The sequence below is a fragment of the Brachionichthys hirsutus genome, chromosome 4, assembly GCF_040956055.1.
Source record: "Brachionichthys hirsutus isolate HB-005 chromosome 4, CSIRO-AGI_Bhir_v1, whole genome shotgun sequence".
NCBI classification, from domain to species: domain Eukaryota; kingdom Metazoa; phylum Chordata; class Actinopteri; order Lophiiformes; family Brachionichthyidae; genus Brachionichthys; species Brachionichthys hirsutus.
In genome coordinates, this window is record NC_090900.1 from 14,147,271 (window position 1) to 14,166,215 (window position 18,945).

Genomic DNA, 18,945 nt, shown 5'->3' on the forward strand with positions numbered 1-18,945 from the left:
AAGCAGGCGCCAAAGAACACTGATAATGTGATGATGCAGGCGGCCGACTAAAGCGCTGACATTTTCCAACTGTGGGGAAACTGATTCAGAAGGAGGGCTGATTAAAAAAATATCATTCTGATACAAGATGGCAGAAACGCAACAAGAAGAATGGCGCTGAAAACAGCTGCTGCTAATGCAGCTATTTGGCCCTTGACCTGGCTTTTTTTGGTCACTGAATGAGGGTCTCTGAATTCCCACCCCTGTCAGAGCATTTACAAGCCTGGGGAGCCCTGCTGCAGCCTCCCTTGACCCCTGCATCACCCTTGCCCAGAGCATGCATGGAGGAATCCCGGGCGGCGAATAGTGCAAACAGAGCGAGAGTGGCCACAGCTACAAGCCCACCTCATCAAGTTTACAGCTCATTGGGACTCGGCCTCATAAATCGCTGCTTTTTCCCTGCAGCAGGCAACAATGCCAGCCATTCAGTGTGTGTGCAGGTTTAATGGTTCCTCTCCAGCTTCCTTCCAAGTCTCAGCAAACCCTCCTCTGGACTCTTTTCTCCTCTCACAGGTTTATAGAGGGGGCAATGAGAAAGCCTGCACCAAAGAAGAGCTGCACACAATCCGGTCAGAGCAGAGTCACGGCGAGGTCGAGCTTTCTGAACTGTGTCCGACCTCTGACCTGCACCCCCCCACTATGCCACCTGGCACTTCGATGGCAGCCAGGGGAATCCGGACTGAACTTCGCCTGAACCTGGACCTTAACATTGGACCATTGAGTCACCCGGGGACATTTGTTCCCAGCTTCCTCTGAGGCGCAGGTTTTACACGTCACATTATAGTTTGGGACAGACAGTCAAAGACCCACCAGTGATGGTGGGGTGAGGTTTTCATTTCGAACTTCTGAGGACTTCAGGTACCTCGGGTCAACAGAGCAGAGTGATGGAGAGAACGTGGAAAGGAGGTGAAGAATCGTGTGCAGGCAGGCTGGAACGAGGGGAGGAAAGTATCAGGTGTGCTCTGTGATAGGACGAAGGGACAGGTCTACAAGACAGTGAGGACAGCCATGATGGACGGCTTAGAGACAGTGTCTCTGAGGAGAAGACAGGAGGCGGAGCTAGAAGTGGAGGAGATGAAAATGCTGAGGTTCTCCTTGGGAGTGACCAGGTTGGATATGATTAGAAATGAGATGATAAGAGGGACAGTGAAGGTGAGACGTTTTGGAGACAAGGTCAGAGAGACCAGACTTTGATGGTTTGGACATGTCCAGAGGAGAGACGGGGACTATATCGGTAGAAGGATGCTGAGGATGGAGCTGCCAGGGAACAGGGCTAGAGGTCGACCCAGGAGAAGAAACATGGACGTAGTGAGGGAGGACATGAGAGTGGCTGGTGTTGGGAAGGACGATGCAAAGGACAGGGTGAAGTGGAGAAGGTTGGGTTGCTGTGGCGACCCCTCAGGGGACAAGCAGGAAGGACAGTAGAGCTCTCTAACACAGACAATGAGATGAGACACGACGGGAAAATGGGTTCCTCATTCCGACTCCAAACATATCGCTGCTTGTTCTGTTTGATGCACACGCTGCTCCCTCTCGATTGATATCATAAAGTTTATACTCCCCTCTGGTGGAATTAATGGGGACATTTTAAAAGCGTGAGGAAAACCTGCCAGCGTTCCATCTCTCTTTACCTCTAGATGGAGCTATTTTCTCATGAGTCGATTAAAATCATGTGGGCCTGCCAGAGTGAGCACGGAACATGCGAAGATGGCCAGAAGAGGGGGGAAGCCAGACCGAGACAGAATAAAGGAAACGGATGTGATAATAATAATAATGAATAATGCTGACAGACTCACCCATGCTGTCGTTTTGTTCAGACTCCAATGGATTGTCACTGTAAAAGCCTGGAAAAAGAGCAGAGAGGACAGTTGGAACACATCCAGAGTGGTATCAAAGGAAACGGCAGTGGATTTAAAGACTTTATAAGGAAAATGAAACTATTTCGGCAAAAAAGTGTGCAGAAATGCATATTTAGGTGACAGTTTTTGTTTGTCTTTTTGTTCGAGGCAACTACAGATACATCTCATATGGGCTGAGCATCTTATGCTCCAGGCCGCTTTTAATGCAGTGGATAAAAATGCAAGAGTCTCTCCGAGGTCTCCTCTGGTGAACGAGTCTGTTCAGAATACAGGTGGTCGTCACTTCACGATGCACGTGTTTAATGGAAATTCGGAGTTACGACGGACGGTGACGCTTCGCCTGTTCAGATGGGCTGTGTTCCACGATGGTACGGTGACACTTCGCCTGTTCAGATGGGCTGTGTTCCACGATGGTACGGTGACACTTCGCCTGATCAGATGGGCTGTGTTCCACGATGGTACGGTGGTCATGCAGCTTGCTCTTGTCTCGGAACCCTTTTATGTCAAAGCACTTGTACGGCGAGGTATTACTGTATATATATAATTACCTCTCTCAGAAACCAACAGGTATTACCATATTTTCCGGACTATATGTCGCACCTTTTTGATATCAAAGATTGATCTGGATCCTGACAATTCCGGATGTTATGTAAAAAAAATAAAGGATCTTTGGAATTGTCGTCACTGCAAGCTATCAAATTAAGGTATAAACATGCGAAAAGCACCAATATATAGCAAAGAAACAGAGGAATCAAAAAAGGAGAGTGCAAGTATCTTCAAAAGTGAGTCATAGACGGATGTAACCGAGAGAATTCTGTCATTTTTCAAAATAAAGCATTGTTCGGACTCGGATAATAAATGAAAAGGAAATAATGAAAGTTATTTATCCTTCCTGTGCGACCCGGCACCAAACGATCAACGGACCGGGGGCTGGGGACCGGCGTTGTCTCTGATTACAAACAGACCCTGGGAGGTTGTGCCGTTTACCGTTTAAACCAAATGCACTCGCCTTTCAAGAATACAAGACGGCGTAACTTCCGTCCCCCAGGGAGCCACCGACTGCTTTATTTTAGGTCAAATTTTTAAAAGCTTCACACAACAGAAAAGGGCCCCCCGAAATCATTTAGACGGATTGTCCTATTTACAATTTCCAAAAATATGCAAGAACTACGAATTACCAGGAAACTTTGGTTTGAGCTGGAGGGACAGGCCATGGGTCAGAAGGAGGTCTGGCAGCATATAATAAAGGACCTCGTCAACAAATTACATATCAGCCTTCAAGAAGACTCAAAATCATCAGCTGGAAGCAACATATAATAAAACGAGTTTTTTAGCATGCATTTCCTTCTTGCATTTTTATTTTGCTTTTTTAGTCTTCAATAAAGCAGGACGTTTATTGAATTTTTACAAGAGAGACAAACGTAAAAGTAACTCGGTGGCTTCTCAAGGAAAACATGCACACACCTTTAAACATAAATATATATGTCAAATAAAAGATCTACTAACAAAGGTAAAAATGGCAGCGGACTTTTTAGAACCACAAATCCTTATATAAAAAGTCACATATTTTATTTGAATGTATATTCATATTCAGACAAGTTGGCTGATTCATTGTATTAATAATTATTAATACTGATTAAGTTTTAAAAAAAAAAGAAAATTATTGAATTTTCTTTATTTCTAATCCATGCCGTTGGGATTTTTTTTCCACACTTGATTTCAAGTGTTACTCTAGTTGTTTAAATGCTTAGCTCAGAGACGACTTTCGGTTCAGCGCCTCTCAGTAAAGCTTTCACAGTACGATTATGACTAATCAGGAGCGGCGGTCCTCACCGACAGGACCAAATCTAATTTTTTATTTAAAGCCACCTATGTGGTCCGAGTATCATATGGGTCAGACTTTAACCCCCAGCTTCAAATTGGTTACCCTCCTCCTGTCTGAGATTTACTCTACGTCCAAAGTTCCCCATCTTTCCCTAACCAGCAGCCTGTCCATCTGTGTGGCTGGCATCTGGAGACTCGGAGTCCACTTCTCACTTACCAGGCAGGCAGCAGGCTCCGTCACCCCCGTCCAGACGGCTGGAGCGCGTCGGTGCCTCAGATCCCCTATCTATGTCAGGGTACCACCCTGCTATCAACAGCTGTAGACCCCTGACCTAACACATGCCAGCTGCCCTCTACCTCCACCCCTGCCCCACAGTCAACACCAGCATATGTTCTCCCTGGAGCATACACCAACACACACGCTGGCTCCGTTTCAGCACACACGTGCCTCGGTCCCCCTCCCCTGAACAGAAACACACTTCTATTGACGTATACCACACAAACACGCATGGATGAGAGAGAGAGAGTGCGTGTGTGTGTTTTAAGATCTGGCCAGATCTTGATGAAATCTTCAGGAAATGTTGGGAATGTTACCAGGACCAGTGATCGGCAGGCAGAAAGTGGTGCAGACAGAATGAAGGGAGCGTCAAGAGACTTGCAAAGCAAGCAAGAAATGTCTTTGTGCAACACCGGCATCAGTCCCAAGCGAGCGCGTCTTCAGTGAAGTCTCTCCAATTTATGAGAACAAGAGACGGTCTTCAGGATATTCTGGCAGATAACTGTCCAGAGAGTCGGGTCCAAAGAGGCACAATCAGGTGAGCTGTGTAGCAGGTGCAGAACTCAACCTGCAGCAAAAGCCACCATTGCAACCCCACATAGTGGGTTGGGCCTTGGGCTGGGAAGCGAAGAAGTCCACCGGTTCGAGTCCCAGCCCAGACTAAATGTGGAGTGTGGACTGGTGGCTGGAGAGGGGCCAGTCTACCTGCAGAGCACTGAGTTGAATGCAAGATGAAGATGAAAAAGCCTCCATAAATGGGAAAATCCGGACCGCGACAGTATCCGCAATCCGGATCCAAGCCGAATGAAATTCTGTGGTGAGATCGAGACCCCCACCCTACATGACTGTCAAATTCCATAAACATCGGTCAATAATCAACCGAGATATTGAGAAACACATTTTTAAGCTTCATTGAGTGCAATGTTAACAAAAAATTTGATCCGTAATTCAAGATCTCTCCTGGATCATTACCAAAGTTTAATCAACGGTTCCTGGTATGATTGCCAACATTTCCTGAAAATTCCATCACGATCCATCTAGAACCTTTTGAGTTATCTTGCTAAAAGTCAAACAGACAAACAAACCAACGCCGGCACAAAATAATACTCTTCATTCTTCAGCCTCCACCACTTTGTCCTCTGTGCTACCTTCGTCCTCTTCATCTTCTTCACCACTAGTCATCTTACACACCACCAGCCTATGTTGGCTGGCTACACTCTCTCCTACCACGACCTTACTGCGCTGCTCTTCCTGCTGCTTCTGAGATCAGGCTTAAGCCGAGGCTGCCGCGTTTACCCATAATACTCGCCAGTGTGCGATCTCTGTTGCTAATCCTCATGACAGTTTATTGACGATTATCGGCCAAGGCTGGGAAGGCCTCCAGCGGCAGCCAATACAGCCAGCGCCTGCTCCGCTGTGGCCCATTGTGTGTGGACAAAGAAAGGCTGCATCTTTAACCTTTCACCTCTGCAACCTCTGGCGCAATCCGCCGCCTAATCAAAATAACATGTCTCCTGCCATATGGAGACATGCTCAATGTAGTATTTAACACAAGTGGATGGGTACTAGATCAACCCCTTCAGCACAGGCAGCTGGGCCTAAAGGAAAGGCAATATTTGGACGCGTGCGCAAGAGAATGCATAGATTTCTTTATTACATGAGGTCACATGACGATTGATTGGGGAACATTCTGAGCCATGTGTGAACCTCACACTGGCTAGATAACTGCTGCACATAGAACCAAGCAGCAGCAGCCATGGCACAAAAGAAAGGGAAGCTACAAGGGCAGTATCATTCTGTAAGTCCTGTAACGGCCGGTGACAACAGCAGAGCGCTAAACACCGATGTTGTGCAGTGAAGCTTGGTTTAATCCATATATTTATGTACAGCGTACTACGGCTCACACAGATTGCCTATGCATGAAGGGCATACAGTGCTGGTGCTGATAAGAGGAAGGACACAACAAAGGTCAAAGGGGCAGCAGAGTGCACACCTCCCCAGGACTGAGAAATCCTGGCTGCGTGGGTTCGGGTCCCGCCGGTCCACGAAGCACTTGGGAGTAAACTCTGTAGTTTCTTAAAACGCAGAGCAGACTTCATCGTAACATCACATCCTTATCCTCTTAAAGCTGTTTTTAATACTAATAATAAAAAGAAGAACAACAAGAAAACACCCTCCACACTTAAATTCTGAAATTCTCCTCCATTTTTCCATTCCATGCCTGCTTGAATGTCTCATTCCTGGTTTTTTATCCCAGTGAGTCAAACCGTGAAGGTGCAGCAAAAGACGGTCGCTAAACGGAGCCCTTCCGCCGATGTCAACAGGAGATCAGCATTTCCAACCTGTTGTCTCTTATAGTTGGGGATAAACCCGGATCCAGGTTGAGTCTTAACACTGATGTGGTCAATGAACAGACACACCGGCTGTAATCTATACGACAATAGATCAGAACTCACATTCCTCACTAGGCGTGCCATCTGGCTGGCCCTACTGGTGCATGAGGCCGCATAGTTATCCACACTGGGACGATCTGGCCAGGAATCCCTCCCCACATCCACGAAGCCCTTCCATGAGTCCATCAGTGTCCCGGCGTCTCCGTCCCAGATGGCTGGGGGGTTCCGCATGGTCAGCGGAGGGCAACGGCAGCCTGTCATCCGAGTGGGTCGGCCTCTACCTGGCCACCCGACTCTCGGCTCTACGACAAACCAATCGTCAATTAATGCATCGATCACCCGCTCCAACTAAGATGAATGACAGGAAGCAGCCGCCACTGATAGATCAGCGCTTAGGGAGAGGCCAGAGCAGAGAGGGCTTCTGTACCCTCGGGCACCACCCGACATTTTTGGATATAGATATCCGGATTGAGAATCTTCATAAATATTTTTAACAGAAACATTCCAGTTGGAATTTAAAATTGTGAAACACAGCTCTGCTCTGGTCAGCCTTTCTTTCTTTAATTCTTCAAACATAAATATGTTTGGGGGAGTGGCTGGGGGGGGGGCATGCTCCGAGACACAGCAGATGATAGATTTGGCTGTTTCCCACTGAATCACTGTGATCTTAGACAGCAGCATCGTCATCTACGTCGCAAAACCTGATCAGCAATGCTCCCACGCACTCTGTGTTCAAGATTGAAACCAGAAAAGCACTCAGAAAGCACAGACCTCCGCCAAGCAGCTCATTCCCCTCCTAACTGGATCTACAGCGTCCACATGGTGATCTGGACCACCATCAAAAGGTTCTAGGTTGTTCTTGGTGTCTTTATACACCAACCATGAGAAGTCAAAGTGAATCAGAGTTGATGTGATTTTTGAACCGGTAAATGGGGCTTCACTGTAGAAATGTAATGTTATTTTCCTGACCTCATTCTGGATCAGATCCAGTGCTGAGATAGAGGCCCCCTTAAGTGTGGTTCACACACCAGGTTCCACAGGGAACCCTCTATAGAACATGTAAACCCAACTTCAGAACAGAAATCGCTGTGCACCCTGGTTAGAGAAGCACAAGCTGCATAGGAGAGCTTGTAGGAAGTCATGACAGGGTGATCCACAGCCCCCCCTTTGACCTCTACACCCAACCCTTAACCTCAGTGTGTAACACCACACAGCACACAATCCACTCCCCCCCCCCCCACTGTTCCAGGGTGACAAAGCACACTGCAACACTCAAGTTCTAGATCGCTCTCTGCGTCACGACGCTCATGCTGACCCGCAGAGGCCTGACAATGCCCCCGCGCGTGAGGTAGGAGGTCTTACCCTGGTTGAACACGAGATCATACTCGCAGCGCCGGAAGACAATAGACGCTGTCAACTATTATATTATCACACCTGAACCGGAGTCCAAGAGACAAAATATTTCAGACGCTTAGAAGTCACTGAAAGGGGCAGAAGGCCGGCTAATGTTTGCACGGTCGCTGCAGAAAGGAAACGTGGGAAGCCTTTCCTGTTCCGAAGGAAGCAATGGATTGTGTGTGAACAAATGTTGTAGTATTACGGACTCACACTCCGACGTGTCAAGCGGCGAATTGACTATGTTTAATGGCCATTTCATCTAAAAGTATGTTTTTGGTGTAAATCTAATTCTGAGGGGACCGAGCTGCTTGGTTTGCACTCGGGCTGCTTTTCTAATTTTTAATGCTCCCATCTCAGCCTCAACGCAGCCAGAAAGATCAAACGCCGCCATGAAGGTCACTTCTTCCAGCTGCTCCGAACCCACTTGGCCACAGCGCAGTCAGCAGTGTATATTATGTTAACCTAATGAATGTGTCTTTATTTGTGCTAATCCTAGCGGGCAGCCGGCCCGAGGGTCACGTTGTGGTCAGGGAGGGGGGGGGGCTTTGTCACCACGGCTTGACACACTCAAAGGAGCAGCTTCCCTTTCATCATACCAGGGGTCAGAGTTTTACTGCCTCGCAGAGTCGGATGGCATTGTGCAAACTCAGGCCCGCAGCAGCCATCTGATAATAATCATCCTGAAAGAGCGGCCGTCACATTCAGAGGAATCTTCTGTCAGCTCAGACTAGCAGGATCAGCGCTGAAAGCCGCTCACCAAAAGCTGCTCTTTATAAAGTTTTACAGTGTAAGTTTTTTTACATGAAGTTTAATTTGTTTTTTTCCATACTTAACAGCGGACGTCACTAGAAAGGCGCTAAACCTCCCCGCGCAAATTTACAAACCTCACTCTGGTGACGCCAAAATACACCTTTAACCTGCCTCTGATTGGCTTGTGACAATGACATATCTCACAACGGCTCCTCCCTGAAACACGTCCAGCATCAAGAGAAATATGAAATGAATGAAGAGAAACGAAAGGGAGCAATCGGGGATTGTTCGCTTTTCCTGCGTGTTCCTCAGCCAACATGCACACCGTGTGTCTTTCCTGTTGACTGTGAAATGACTCTGGAGCCAGACGATGGGCCACGTCTGCGAAGGACGATCAGGACCACCGTCTTCCATTCCGGGAGTCGGTGCCCGACACCGCACCGCTGCCCTCTGACATGGAAGCGGCGCTTGTGAACTCTTGCAACCTGGACAACCACTGCGTCCTCCAGCCCCGCGGTTCTCCTCTGCATACCAAGTTCAGTGCTTTACAGCTCCCGGTAAACTCATCCTCCCTCATTCAGACTCAAATTGGAGTCATTTATGGCCTCTGGCTATGCCACGTGTTGAATATCACAGAGGCTTGACAAAAGCATGGCCTGGCATCACTGTCCCCCATTACTGTAACACATTCCCCTGAATGAGGGACTCCTGGCAGACGCCCCTCTCCTCCCGCCGCCTCTCCGCCTCCCCAGGCTGTAGCTCATGGATCAAGTAGAGGTTGTAAATACTTTCCTGGGTTACATGGAGGTCAGCAGAGAGCAGGCCATTAATGCTTCAGCAGCAATCTCCCACTGACCCTGCTCACCGTTCCCATAGTACTCGCTGTGACCCCCCCCCCGCATGTCCATCGCGGTCCACACAACAGAACCACAAGCACAGCTTCCAGGAAGTGCTCCGAGCCAACAGGATGGAAGGTCGGGTTTCAAGGTACCGACGCGATGAAGAACAAAATACTGTATATTATTAACACTGAATATTGTTTTAGATACAGGATACATGAAGAGTCACCTTGAAAGATGCCGGGTCCTGGCTACTTTCTGGGGAAATAACCGGAAGCAAACACTTTTGGGAGCGAGGTGATAATGCACCCGCCAGGAGAAGGACAACCTCTCGTCTGAAGTGATCCCCGTTAAGGTTTGAAGCCATCACTGTTCAAATGACGGCCTTCTAGACTTGCTTCCCGTTTATTTATTTTTATTGACAGGCTTGTCTTTCTTTTTTTTTTGCAGCCTGCTGAAGTAGCTCTGAAGGTCCGTCGCTTATCGGTTTCTGCATTGAAGAAAATACGCCATTTAAAACCAAAGGTAAGTTTGCGATTAAATGCACGACACAAGTCGCTCATACAGGAAATGCACTTCCGTCGTTTTCAAAAGGGGAAGGGAATCTCCTGATCATCGAAGCGATCGGTACAGTTTCACACAATTTACCATGAGCTACCTGATTGATCATTATGGTAATCAATTCCTCATACAGTCATATGTAGCTACACAAAATACACAAACTCAAGTACTTTTCATGATTTAATTACGTGTATTTTCAAGGCCTTGATTTTGTCTTTTCTCTCCCTTTTGAACTCAAAATACACTAAAACAAGGATGGCCCATAGAAACCTGAAAGTGGCACCAGGTGGAGCAATGGATGAATTTGCATTTCCTGCAGCGTTAAGAAACAATAAATGTTCAAACATGTTATAAGAGCGGGCATTGATCTCAACCGAGTGTGTTGTGTTGTTGTGTTGCTGCGGTTGCGTCACCATCTGGCCCTCCCCATTCTGACCACACACTTGTAGGTTGCTTGGAAACAGCAGGATCAGGATGAAGGACACTCAGCCTCCAGACCTCTCTGACAGAAAGCCTTGGTCGGCACCACCGTCCTCAAACCTCACACACCGTTCGACGAGCGCTTATTTACACCGACTCTCCGCCTTTTGTTCCATCGAGAATCCAAACTTCTCTCCATCTCGGGAAAGGCTCAACAATAAGACGAAGCTTGCTGCGGAAACATTTACTCCTCTCGTCCGTCTGATTATTCTTAACCCTTATTCTATTTACTTAAAATCTTCAACAAACGGATTGTCCGACAACTTTGAACAACCGATAGCGTCTATCCAAATGTCCAACTGACCCAGTCAGCATTTTCAGTACAGAATATTGAAGTGGGCAAAACATTCATAGGAGTGATCCTAGATCAGAGGTGGGCAAACCTTTTGACTCGCGGGCCACAATGGGCTCTAAAATTAGCCAGAGGGGCGGGGCCAGGAACAGATGGACGGAGTGTTTGTGTGAACTAATATAAATTACATGTAAAAGTTATTACATGAAAGGATTTGGCCTTTTACAGGCAGCATTAAAGGGGGAAAGTAAAAGGAATTAGGTTTAATTATAACAACATTTAATTTAATGAAATAATTTGGACAAGTTCGGCGGGCCGGAACAAAAAGCCCAAAGGATCGTATATGGCCCCCAGGCCGTAGTTTGCCCAACCTGCTCTAGATTTTCTTCTGCTCTCTTCCTGCTGTGCACGCTGCACAATTCGCTTTGGTCATCAATATATCGCAGCATTGCATTTGTTATTTTAAATTCACGTTAAATTTACGTTAAGTAACCCGATCGAGTCAATCTTGCGTTCTCTTGAAAACAGATTTCTGTTTTTTTACATATCCAAGCATTTAAAAATAATTTGTTTAGCCTGTTTTTTTGTTATTTTTTGGTGACAAAACAAATAAACCAAGTCATTCGCTTATATGCCCCAATTACAGGGCCCACCGGGTCGGGCTCCGATAACACTCCAAGATCCCCTCATTCATCAGAGCGGGGGCTTCAAATGTTCCAACCATCTGCTGGGAAGCGTGCTGCAAGATCAATCACTCTGCTTGAAATGCTAATCAGGCCGGCCGCATAATGACAGCCATATAAAAAGGGGGAAAAAATAGAAAAAAAAAGGTAAACAAAGAATTAAAATTCAAATGAGAACATTGAAAGAGAAGAAGAAGCTTGAGCCTGCATTCAAAAGGAACGACCTGATTTCAGAGTCACAACAGTTGGTTGAAAACAGATCAATGGCTCTGCAACCGTTTGGAGAACCTTTTAAAGGCAGGACTGATTACAGAGTTGTGCTTCAGATAAGGATTTCTGCATGGTTTAGTTTTGTTATTCAGCAGGAACAAAAGAACCAAACCTAGTTTTACAGAATCCTTGTCATTGATCAACTGTTCAAAACAGTCGTCATTTTTCAGGCGCTTTCACATTTGCACATTATTCGCCACGCCTGTGACGTGTCGGGACGTGTGAGTGTTCATCCTCCACCCTCCCAGCGGTCATTGAAGGCACCACCCCCTGGGGGTGTGGATCCAGGAGGATGAATCATGGGACGGCGGTCCGAACAGTGAGCCGGCCGGGCTGCTTCTGACAGACGCCCCCGTGTTTCAATGTAGGTCCTGAAATTCAGAACAGACTGACGTCACAGACAGTCCAGGCCCATCAGTCGGGTGGTTCTGGGTTCTGCAGGCCCGGTGGAGGACTCACGGCCCGCCCAGCTCGCCACGTGACCATGGACCGCTCGGTTTGCCTGGGTCATCGTGAATGGATTGTTTTTACACTTTGAAATGTTGGTCACAGAAAAAAAGTGCTGGAAGTGTGTGTACACACACACACACACACACACACACACACACACACACACACACAAATAGCAGAGGGAGTCAAATGAAGATGAGCAAATGCAACAAGATGGATCACATCTGTCCCCACGGACCCCGCCCCCGAGCACCTCCACCAGCAGCTCCTCCCCCTCTACTGTACTCCTGCAGGCTAATCATTCAAGCATCACAGTGGGGGGTGGGGATTGTATTCTATCCTTGCCCCACCCACTGCCAGCTCTTCCCCTCACCCTGCCCCGAGGGGGGGGGGGGGGGACAACTCCCCCAGCCAGAGCAGGGCAGTTGCTGACAAAGCACTTTCTTCCAGCCCCCCCCCCCCACCCCTGTGCCATCTTGCAAACTCCCACGGGCCAAACAAGGATCCACAGAAGTACTTCACCTCCTCTCCCAACCCGTCTCCTGCTTCTCCAGTTCAATCACATTAAAGCAGGCATTCCTCACCGAGCAACGTGGGCGGGGCCAGGGCCCCGATTCCTGGTCAATCAGATCAATGAGAATTGAATTTGCTCTTCACATGCTGTCATGTGGAGGGGAAGGAGGCTGCTGGCGGCTTTGTTATCGCGTTGTGATTGAACCCGGGTCAGTGCAAAAACAAATGAATTGATTTTCACGGCATTTGGAGGAAGGGTCAAGAACTGGCCCGAAAACTGACCCAGAAACGGATCCAGGCGTTTGGAACCGGTTAAAGAGACGTTTTCTAGACTTTCTTTCTAGATGGGAAGAATCTTCTCAGGTATTTAACAAACGGAAATGTTTCTGATCAACGTGCAGATCCAGGGAATATCAGAATCAGAATCCTTTATTAATCCCAGAGGGAAATTCGATCAGCAGCATCGCTCCACCCGACAAAATCAGAAACACCAAACTGACAGTAAATAGAAACAGAAAACTATCATTTTAAGAAATATGTTTTAAAGCAATAGAAGGTTACACTGATGCATTTAAATTTCCCCAGGATGAAGACCTTCTAGTGTTAGTTACTGATGGGGATGGGGGGGGGGGGGTCTCATTGTCCGAGTGCTCTATGCTGTCCTCTCCATCACTGTCTCTGAGTCCAGTTTAACCCCCACAGCATCACCTGCCTTACACATGAGTCGTCCCCCCCCCCCCCCCCCCAGCACACTAGGATGGCACTAGAGACCACAGACTCGCTGAAATAAACAGACTGCGCGGTTGTGTTGTTGCAGAAATAAAGATTTGTCTTCATCTGCTTCAGTTTGTCTTTTTGTCAATGAGCCGGACAACTAATGAACACATTTCCTGGGAGTTTGGTGGCCAAGGAATAAATAATTCTATATTTAGAGAGGACTCTGGAGCAGATCCAGGATTTCTGATTACTTCCTTGAACAATCTGAGATGAGACATTCCCAAGAATCTGTAGAGTGTTCATCTTTCTGGATTTCCTTTTTAATCTTACACGCCGCTACGTTTAAATGTGAAACATTTCCTCGTACAATCAAAACCTGCAAACGAAGGTAATTCTGCCCGCACCGTTTCACCAGAACTCTTCTGGTGAGGAGGTTGAGCTTTTGACACTGGAAGCCGACGTTCAGCTGAAGCGTAGAGCTCATGGACAGTTCTAGAACTTAGTCACAGAGGAAAAGCGTGACCTCCTTCACCGCAGTATTCGGCGCTATGCGAGTCAGCCTTTTGCCATATGAAGATAATTTAGTCCAAGTACCGTTCCAACATGAGTGACGGCCATTTGGAGGTCTGCTATCAACGTCTACTGTCCATGCATCCCTGAGTAAATCCATTCAATGCAAGTCATGAGAGTAAGACAAAACCTGTCCAGAGTGATATTGTGCAGTACGGGTTCATGCAGTTATGCAACGTGCTCAATGTATTTATAAATAAATGTATGTTTTGCATTTTTATAGTGGGTAGTAGACCATTTTAACTCGGTCACTTTATAAGTAGCTCGCATACTGAAAACGTATGAGCACCCCTGCTCTAGAATGTGGGTGACAGGTCTTCTACACAGACTAGATCAGGACGTTTGGAAATGTGACTCCAAACAATCAGGTTCAGCTCTAATCTAATCATAATTATTTTTTATCTCACATTAGTTCATTTTCTAGAAATTAAAACATCCTGCATCGCCAGATCCCAAATATTAAGTGGATCCAGATCGGACTCTGATGTCATTAAGTCAGTTTTGTTCACTCTAGAACAGGCATGGGCAAACTACGGCCCGGGGGCCACATACGGCCCTGTGGGTTTTTAATCCGGCCCGCCGAATTTGTCCAAATTATATCATGTAATTACATTTTATGAGAATTAAACCTCATTCATTTGACCTTTTCCCTGTAATGCGACCCTCTAAAGTGAATTTATATTAGTCCGCACAAACACTCCATCCATTGCTCGTATTGTTATTTTAGTACCCTCTTCACACACTCATCAATGTGCTGCTGTAATAAGCAATCACGGACACGCATCACGCACGCCTGCGCGTCACCGTCCACTCACCAGAGCCCGAGTTAAAGGAATTTTAATCTTGGAAATGTCAATAAACCTTCAGTCCCCGGGGGAACGCCACCGGCCTGGCGCCTGCGTGGGGCGCAGTTTGGCCCACGCAGGCACTGGCCCAGCTGGGACCCCACGTCGCTCCCATTTACACGCACGTCGTTCATTCCCGGCTTCATTGCGCGCTCCAAGTTCAAAAGTTCACGTTTTACGATCTCCCACAGCCGGAGTGTCCACCTCCAAATAAAAACATTCCTGCCCTCTGTTCCCAGCGAGCCCGGCCGGAGCCAGCACGCAGACCAATCATCACGCAGCGCAGTTCACGCGCAAACAAACACTCACTGCCTAATTAGTCCATTTGGGAAGCAAACAGAATTCCCACGAACGCACTTCTGTGCCAACAGAGACAAGCATCAAGTGTCCGTGCGCCGCGCAGGAAACGCGTTTAAAGACGCGGCTGATGTTTGCAGACGGTGCGGGATCGTGCGTGACCACGCACAGGTTGCGTGCACCTACCATTCACGGACTTGGCGTTGCTTCTCTCCGGATAGTCGAACCCATTCGTCCTCTTCTCCACCTCCATCCTCCAGCATCGGATGATCCCGAGTCAGACGAGCCGCCGTGCGCTCTGCGTCCTGCGCTCTGCGTCCCGCTGATGGCGAGCTGGGCTCACTGTTCGGACCGCCGTCCCATGATTCAACCTCCTGCTCCAGTCAGTGGGGAATAAACTGGATCCACACCCCCAGGGGGTGGTGCGTTCAATGACCGCTGGGAGGGTGGAGGATGAACGCGTCAACGTCCCGACACGTCAGAGGCGTGGCTGATTAATGAGCAAATGTTAAAGCGCCTGAGCAGTTGATCAATAACAAGGATTCTGAATACATGTTTAGATTGGAGCAAATGTAAAACTAGGAAATCACTCAGAGAGCACAGACCTCCGCCAAGCAGCTCGTTCCCCTCCTAACTGGATCTACACCGTCCACATGGCGATCCGGATCCGCACCAAAAGGTTCTAGATTGTTCTTGGTATCTTTATACACAAACCATGAAAGGTCAAAGTGAATCAGAGTTGATGTGTTTTAACTGGTTTTTGAATCCATAAATGGGGTTTAATGTTAAATCTTTATTCCTGACTCCATTCTATATCCGATCCAGATGCAATTCTGTGGTGAGATAGAGACCCCCCCCCCCCCCCCAGCCCCCACATGACTGTCAAATTCCATAAACTTTGGTCAATAATCAACGGAGATATTGAGGAACAAATGTATAACCTCCGTTGACTGCAATTTTGCCGAAGTATTAAAAGTATTCCAGAATCCGGGATCTCTTCTGGATCATCATTAATGGCCTGTTCGTGGCAAAATTCCCAACATTTCCTGAAAATCTTATCACCATACGTCCAGAACATAAACCAACACAGGCGAAAGCATAGCCTCCTCGGCCCGAACCCCCCAATGCAGTATTCCAGAGCATCCCGTCTACAAGGAGCATCTCTACCTCACTCTACCTCACTCTACCTCTCTCTTCCTCACTCTTCCTCACTCTGCAACCTTTGCTTTCTTCTGCAATCAGCTTTATCGACCTCACTGATAGTCCAACAAAGGCCCGTTGACAACGTCAGCATATTCACAAGCTCGTTAGCATGGACCATCAGTGGAGGATTGTGGGTCCTTTTTCTCGAACAAGTCCACCAAGGTTTCTTGAATCGGGTCCACGCTCTTAAAACGGACTGAAGTAAAGACATTATTTCATAGATTCATTGGTGCATGTTTTCGCTTTGTCTGTCGGGCACATTTCTATCATTGAAGCTGTCTTTTAAAGGAGCGTGACTTTTTTACAGTCACTATACGACTGTACTTCCTGCTTGTCCCCTGAGGGGTCGCCACAGCAAATCAACCTTCTCCACTTCACCCTGTCCTTTGCATCGTCCTCCCCAACACCAGCCACTCTCCTGTCCTTCCTCACTACGTCCATGTATCTTCTCCTGGGTCGACCTCTAGCCCTGTTTATTGTGATGAGCACCTCAGTCTCCCTCTTGTGGAAGTTGAGAAAGGAGAAAAATAAAAACTTCATGGAAGGCTGCCAAGACAATTTTGACCTTCTTGTTGAAGAGATAAATTGTATTAAGTTTTTGTTTTTCAATAAAAACGATTATTTAATTTTTTTGGTATCAAACACACAACAAAAGAGCAAGATATTAACAATATGTCAAAAGTAACTGAGGAGGCCTGATGCCAAAATGTTATTGAGGTGTGTCGGGGGGAACGATACAGGCGTACAAACGGGAGGAATCACAGACTGGGAATCATGAGACACTCACACTGCAGGGAAAATCCAGAAGGAAAAGTACAAGAGGAGGAACCAAGAAGGAAACACAAATGACAGGAAAGCATGGAAATCGTTGCAGGTGTTTCAAGTTGCGTTCAATCAAACCGACGCGATAAAGGGCCTCCGCGCCTTCTGTTCACCCACAAGCCCTTTCTGGCTCAAGATGTTGCCGCGCAGGCGAAGAAGCAGTTCTACAGATGGAACTCATTTATCTGAACCAAATCTGACACCGAGAGAGCAGCGTGGAGTTTGTGAGTCTGCCTCCCTCTGGCTGCAGAATCGGTTTTCCCAAAGTGGCAGGAAACGCCTCGGGATCTGCTCCACACAGCTCCATCAGCTTCTTCTTCTTCTTCTTTTCTTTTTGGTCAGTATTTTCGATGATTAAAACTAAAAATCTAAAAGCAAAGAACATTTACGTGAAAGTGAAATTTGTCCCAAATGCAATGACACTGAGAGACAGTTAAGATGTTTGTCTTAGCGTTTTAAATGATTGTTAAACTTAGTTCAGCCTAAAATACTTTATTTCTCCTCTGAGGATGTTTTGTCTTCTAGGAATGGAAAAGAAAACTTTATTGCATGTTTTGTTGTTGTTGTTTATGGGGGGGGGGGTCTTTTTGCAAAATCAGAATGGAAGACAGAAAGTGTTTCGATACATTTTGTAAAGATGATGCTACCAAACTGTTTATTACAAACAGTAATAGTTCAGAAATTGATTAAAGGCTGGAGTGAAGACACGTTTTGTTGAGCTGGTTTCACTTCTGCTTCCTCCTCCTTCTTCTTTGGGCCGAACTGACCGGAATTCTACGCTGATATTATTTTGCCTGTTTGTGGGAATCGGTCATAAACAAGCAGCAGATGAACAAGAGAGTTAGAAATAAATGGTGACACGTCCAGGGTGTACCCCCCCCCCCCCTCTGGGATAGCCTCCCTCCAGCAACTCCAGTGACCTGCAAGGCGGAAAAGTGGCTGTAGGTGAGACAATTGTCTAACGTACAAAAAATGGATGGATGGATGGATGGACGGACGTTCCTTGCCTGTACTACATATATCTGCAGTGACTCAGAAATGTGACTGCGTTTAAAAGGTGACCAGCAGATGGTGCCAAAGGCCTTTCAAGAAGTTAACTTGTGAACTTCTCGAATAGTCAGGCGAGAATGAGGAACAGGTTATTCCTCACCTCACAGACAACACTCTTCATCCTCCACCACTTTATCATCTGTGCTACCTTCGTCCTCTTCATCTTCTTCACCACTAGAGTCATCTTCCTCACCACCAGCCCATGCTGGCTGGCTACACTCTCTCCTGAGGTTAAAACTACACACAATGTTGTCCTCCTGTGTGCTCCTCCCTCCACTCTTGTAGGTCACCCTAAGTTCTAGTCTCTTCTGGGAATAGCCCTACATTATTGGGTCAAATTCCATAAACATCGGTTCAATACTCAACCGGGAGCACGTTTTGAAGCTCCATTGGGTCCAATGTTACCGAACATTTCAAAGTGATCCAGAATCCAGAATCTTTCATCAAGTTGTTTTTGTTTTGTTTTTCAGATCAGGAAAGTGAGATAAAAGAATAATACAAATAAAATGTGTAAATGGACATATTACTAATCATCCATAGGCGGGTAATCCCGCCTGCTTGCTCCGCGGTCGAGCCCTCCCATAGTCGGAGGTCAGCAGATGAAAGATGATGCGCAGGCTGCGCGCTTGAGGACTGTGCGCGCCGCGCAAACAAGAGCGCACAATCCGGCGCACGCTCCCAGACACAGAGGCAAGGAGGAGACGGACTGCATGTTGGTGGGAAGGACATGGAACTGAAATAGGCGCCCGTCTCTTCCTCGTGGACTGAACGCAGTGCGCGTCGCTTCGGATTGTTGATTGTCCTGCAGAGACA

The 18,945-nt window shown here is 47.2% G+C and overlaps 1 protein-coding gene across 1 annotated transcript in view; it reads right to left on the reverse strand.

Moving 5' to 3' along the window:
* Positions 1 to 15,310, reverse strand: part of LOC137893175 (nuclear receptor subfamily 6 group A member 1-A-like) — a 69,253-nt gene extending 53,943 nt beyond the window's left edge. Inside the window, exons 1-2 of the mRNA XM_068738621.1 lie at positions 15,244 to 15,310; positions 1,836 to 1,883 (exon numbers count right to left, since the gene is read on the reverse strand). Of these exons, the coding sequence (XP_068594722.1) occupies positions 1,836 to 1,883; positions 15,244 to 15,310 (115 nt within the window). The remainder of the gene's footprint in view (positions 1 to 1,835; positions 1,884 to 15,243) is intronic.
* Between the last annotated feature and the right edge of the window lie 3,635 nt (positions 15,311 to 18,945).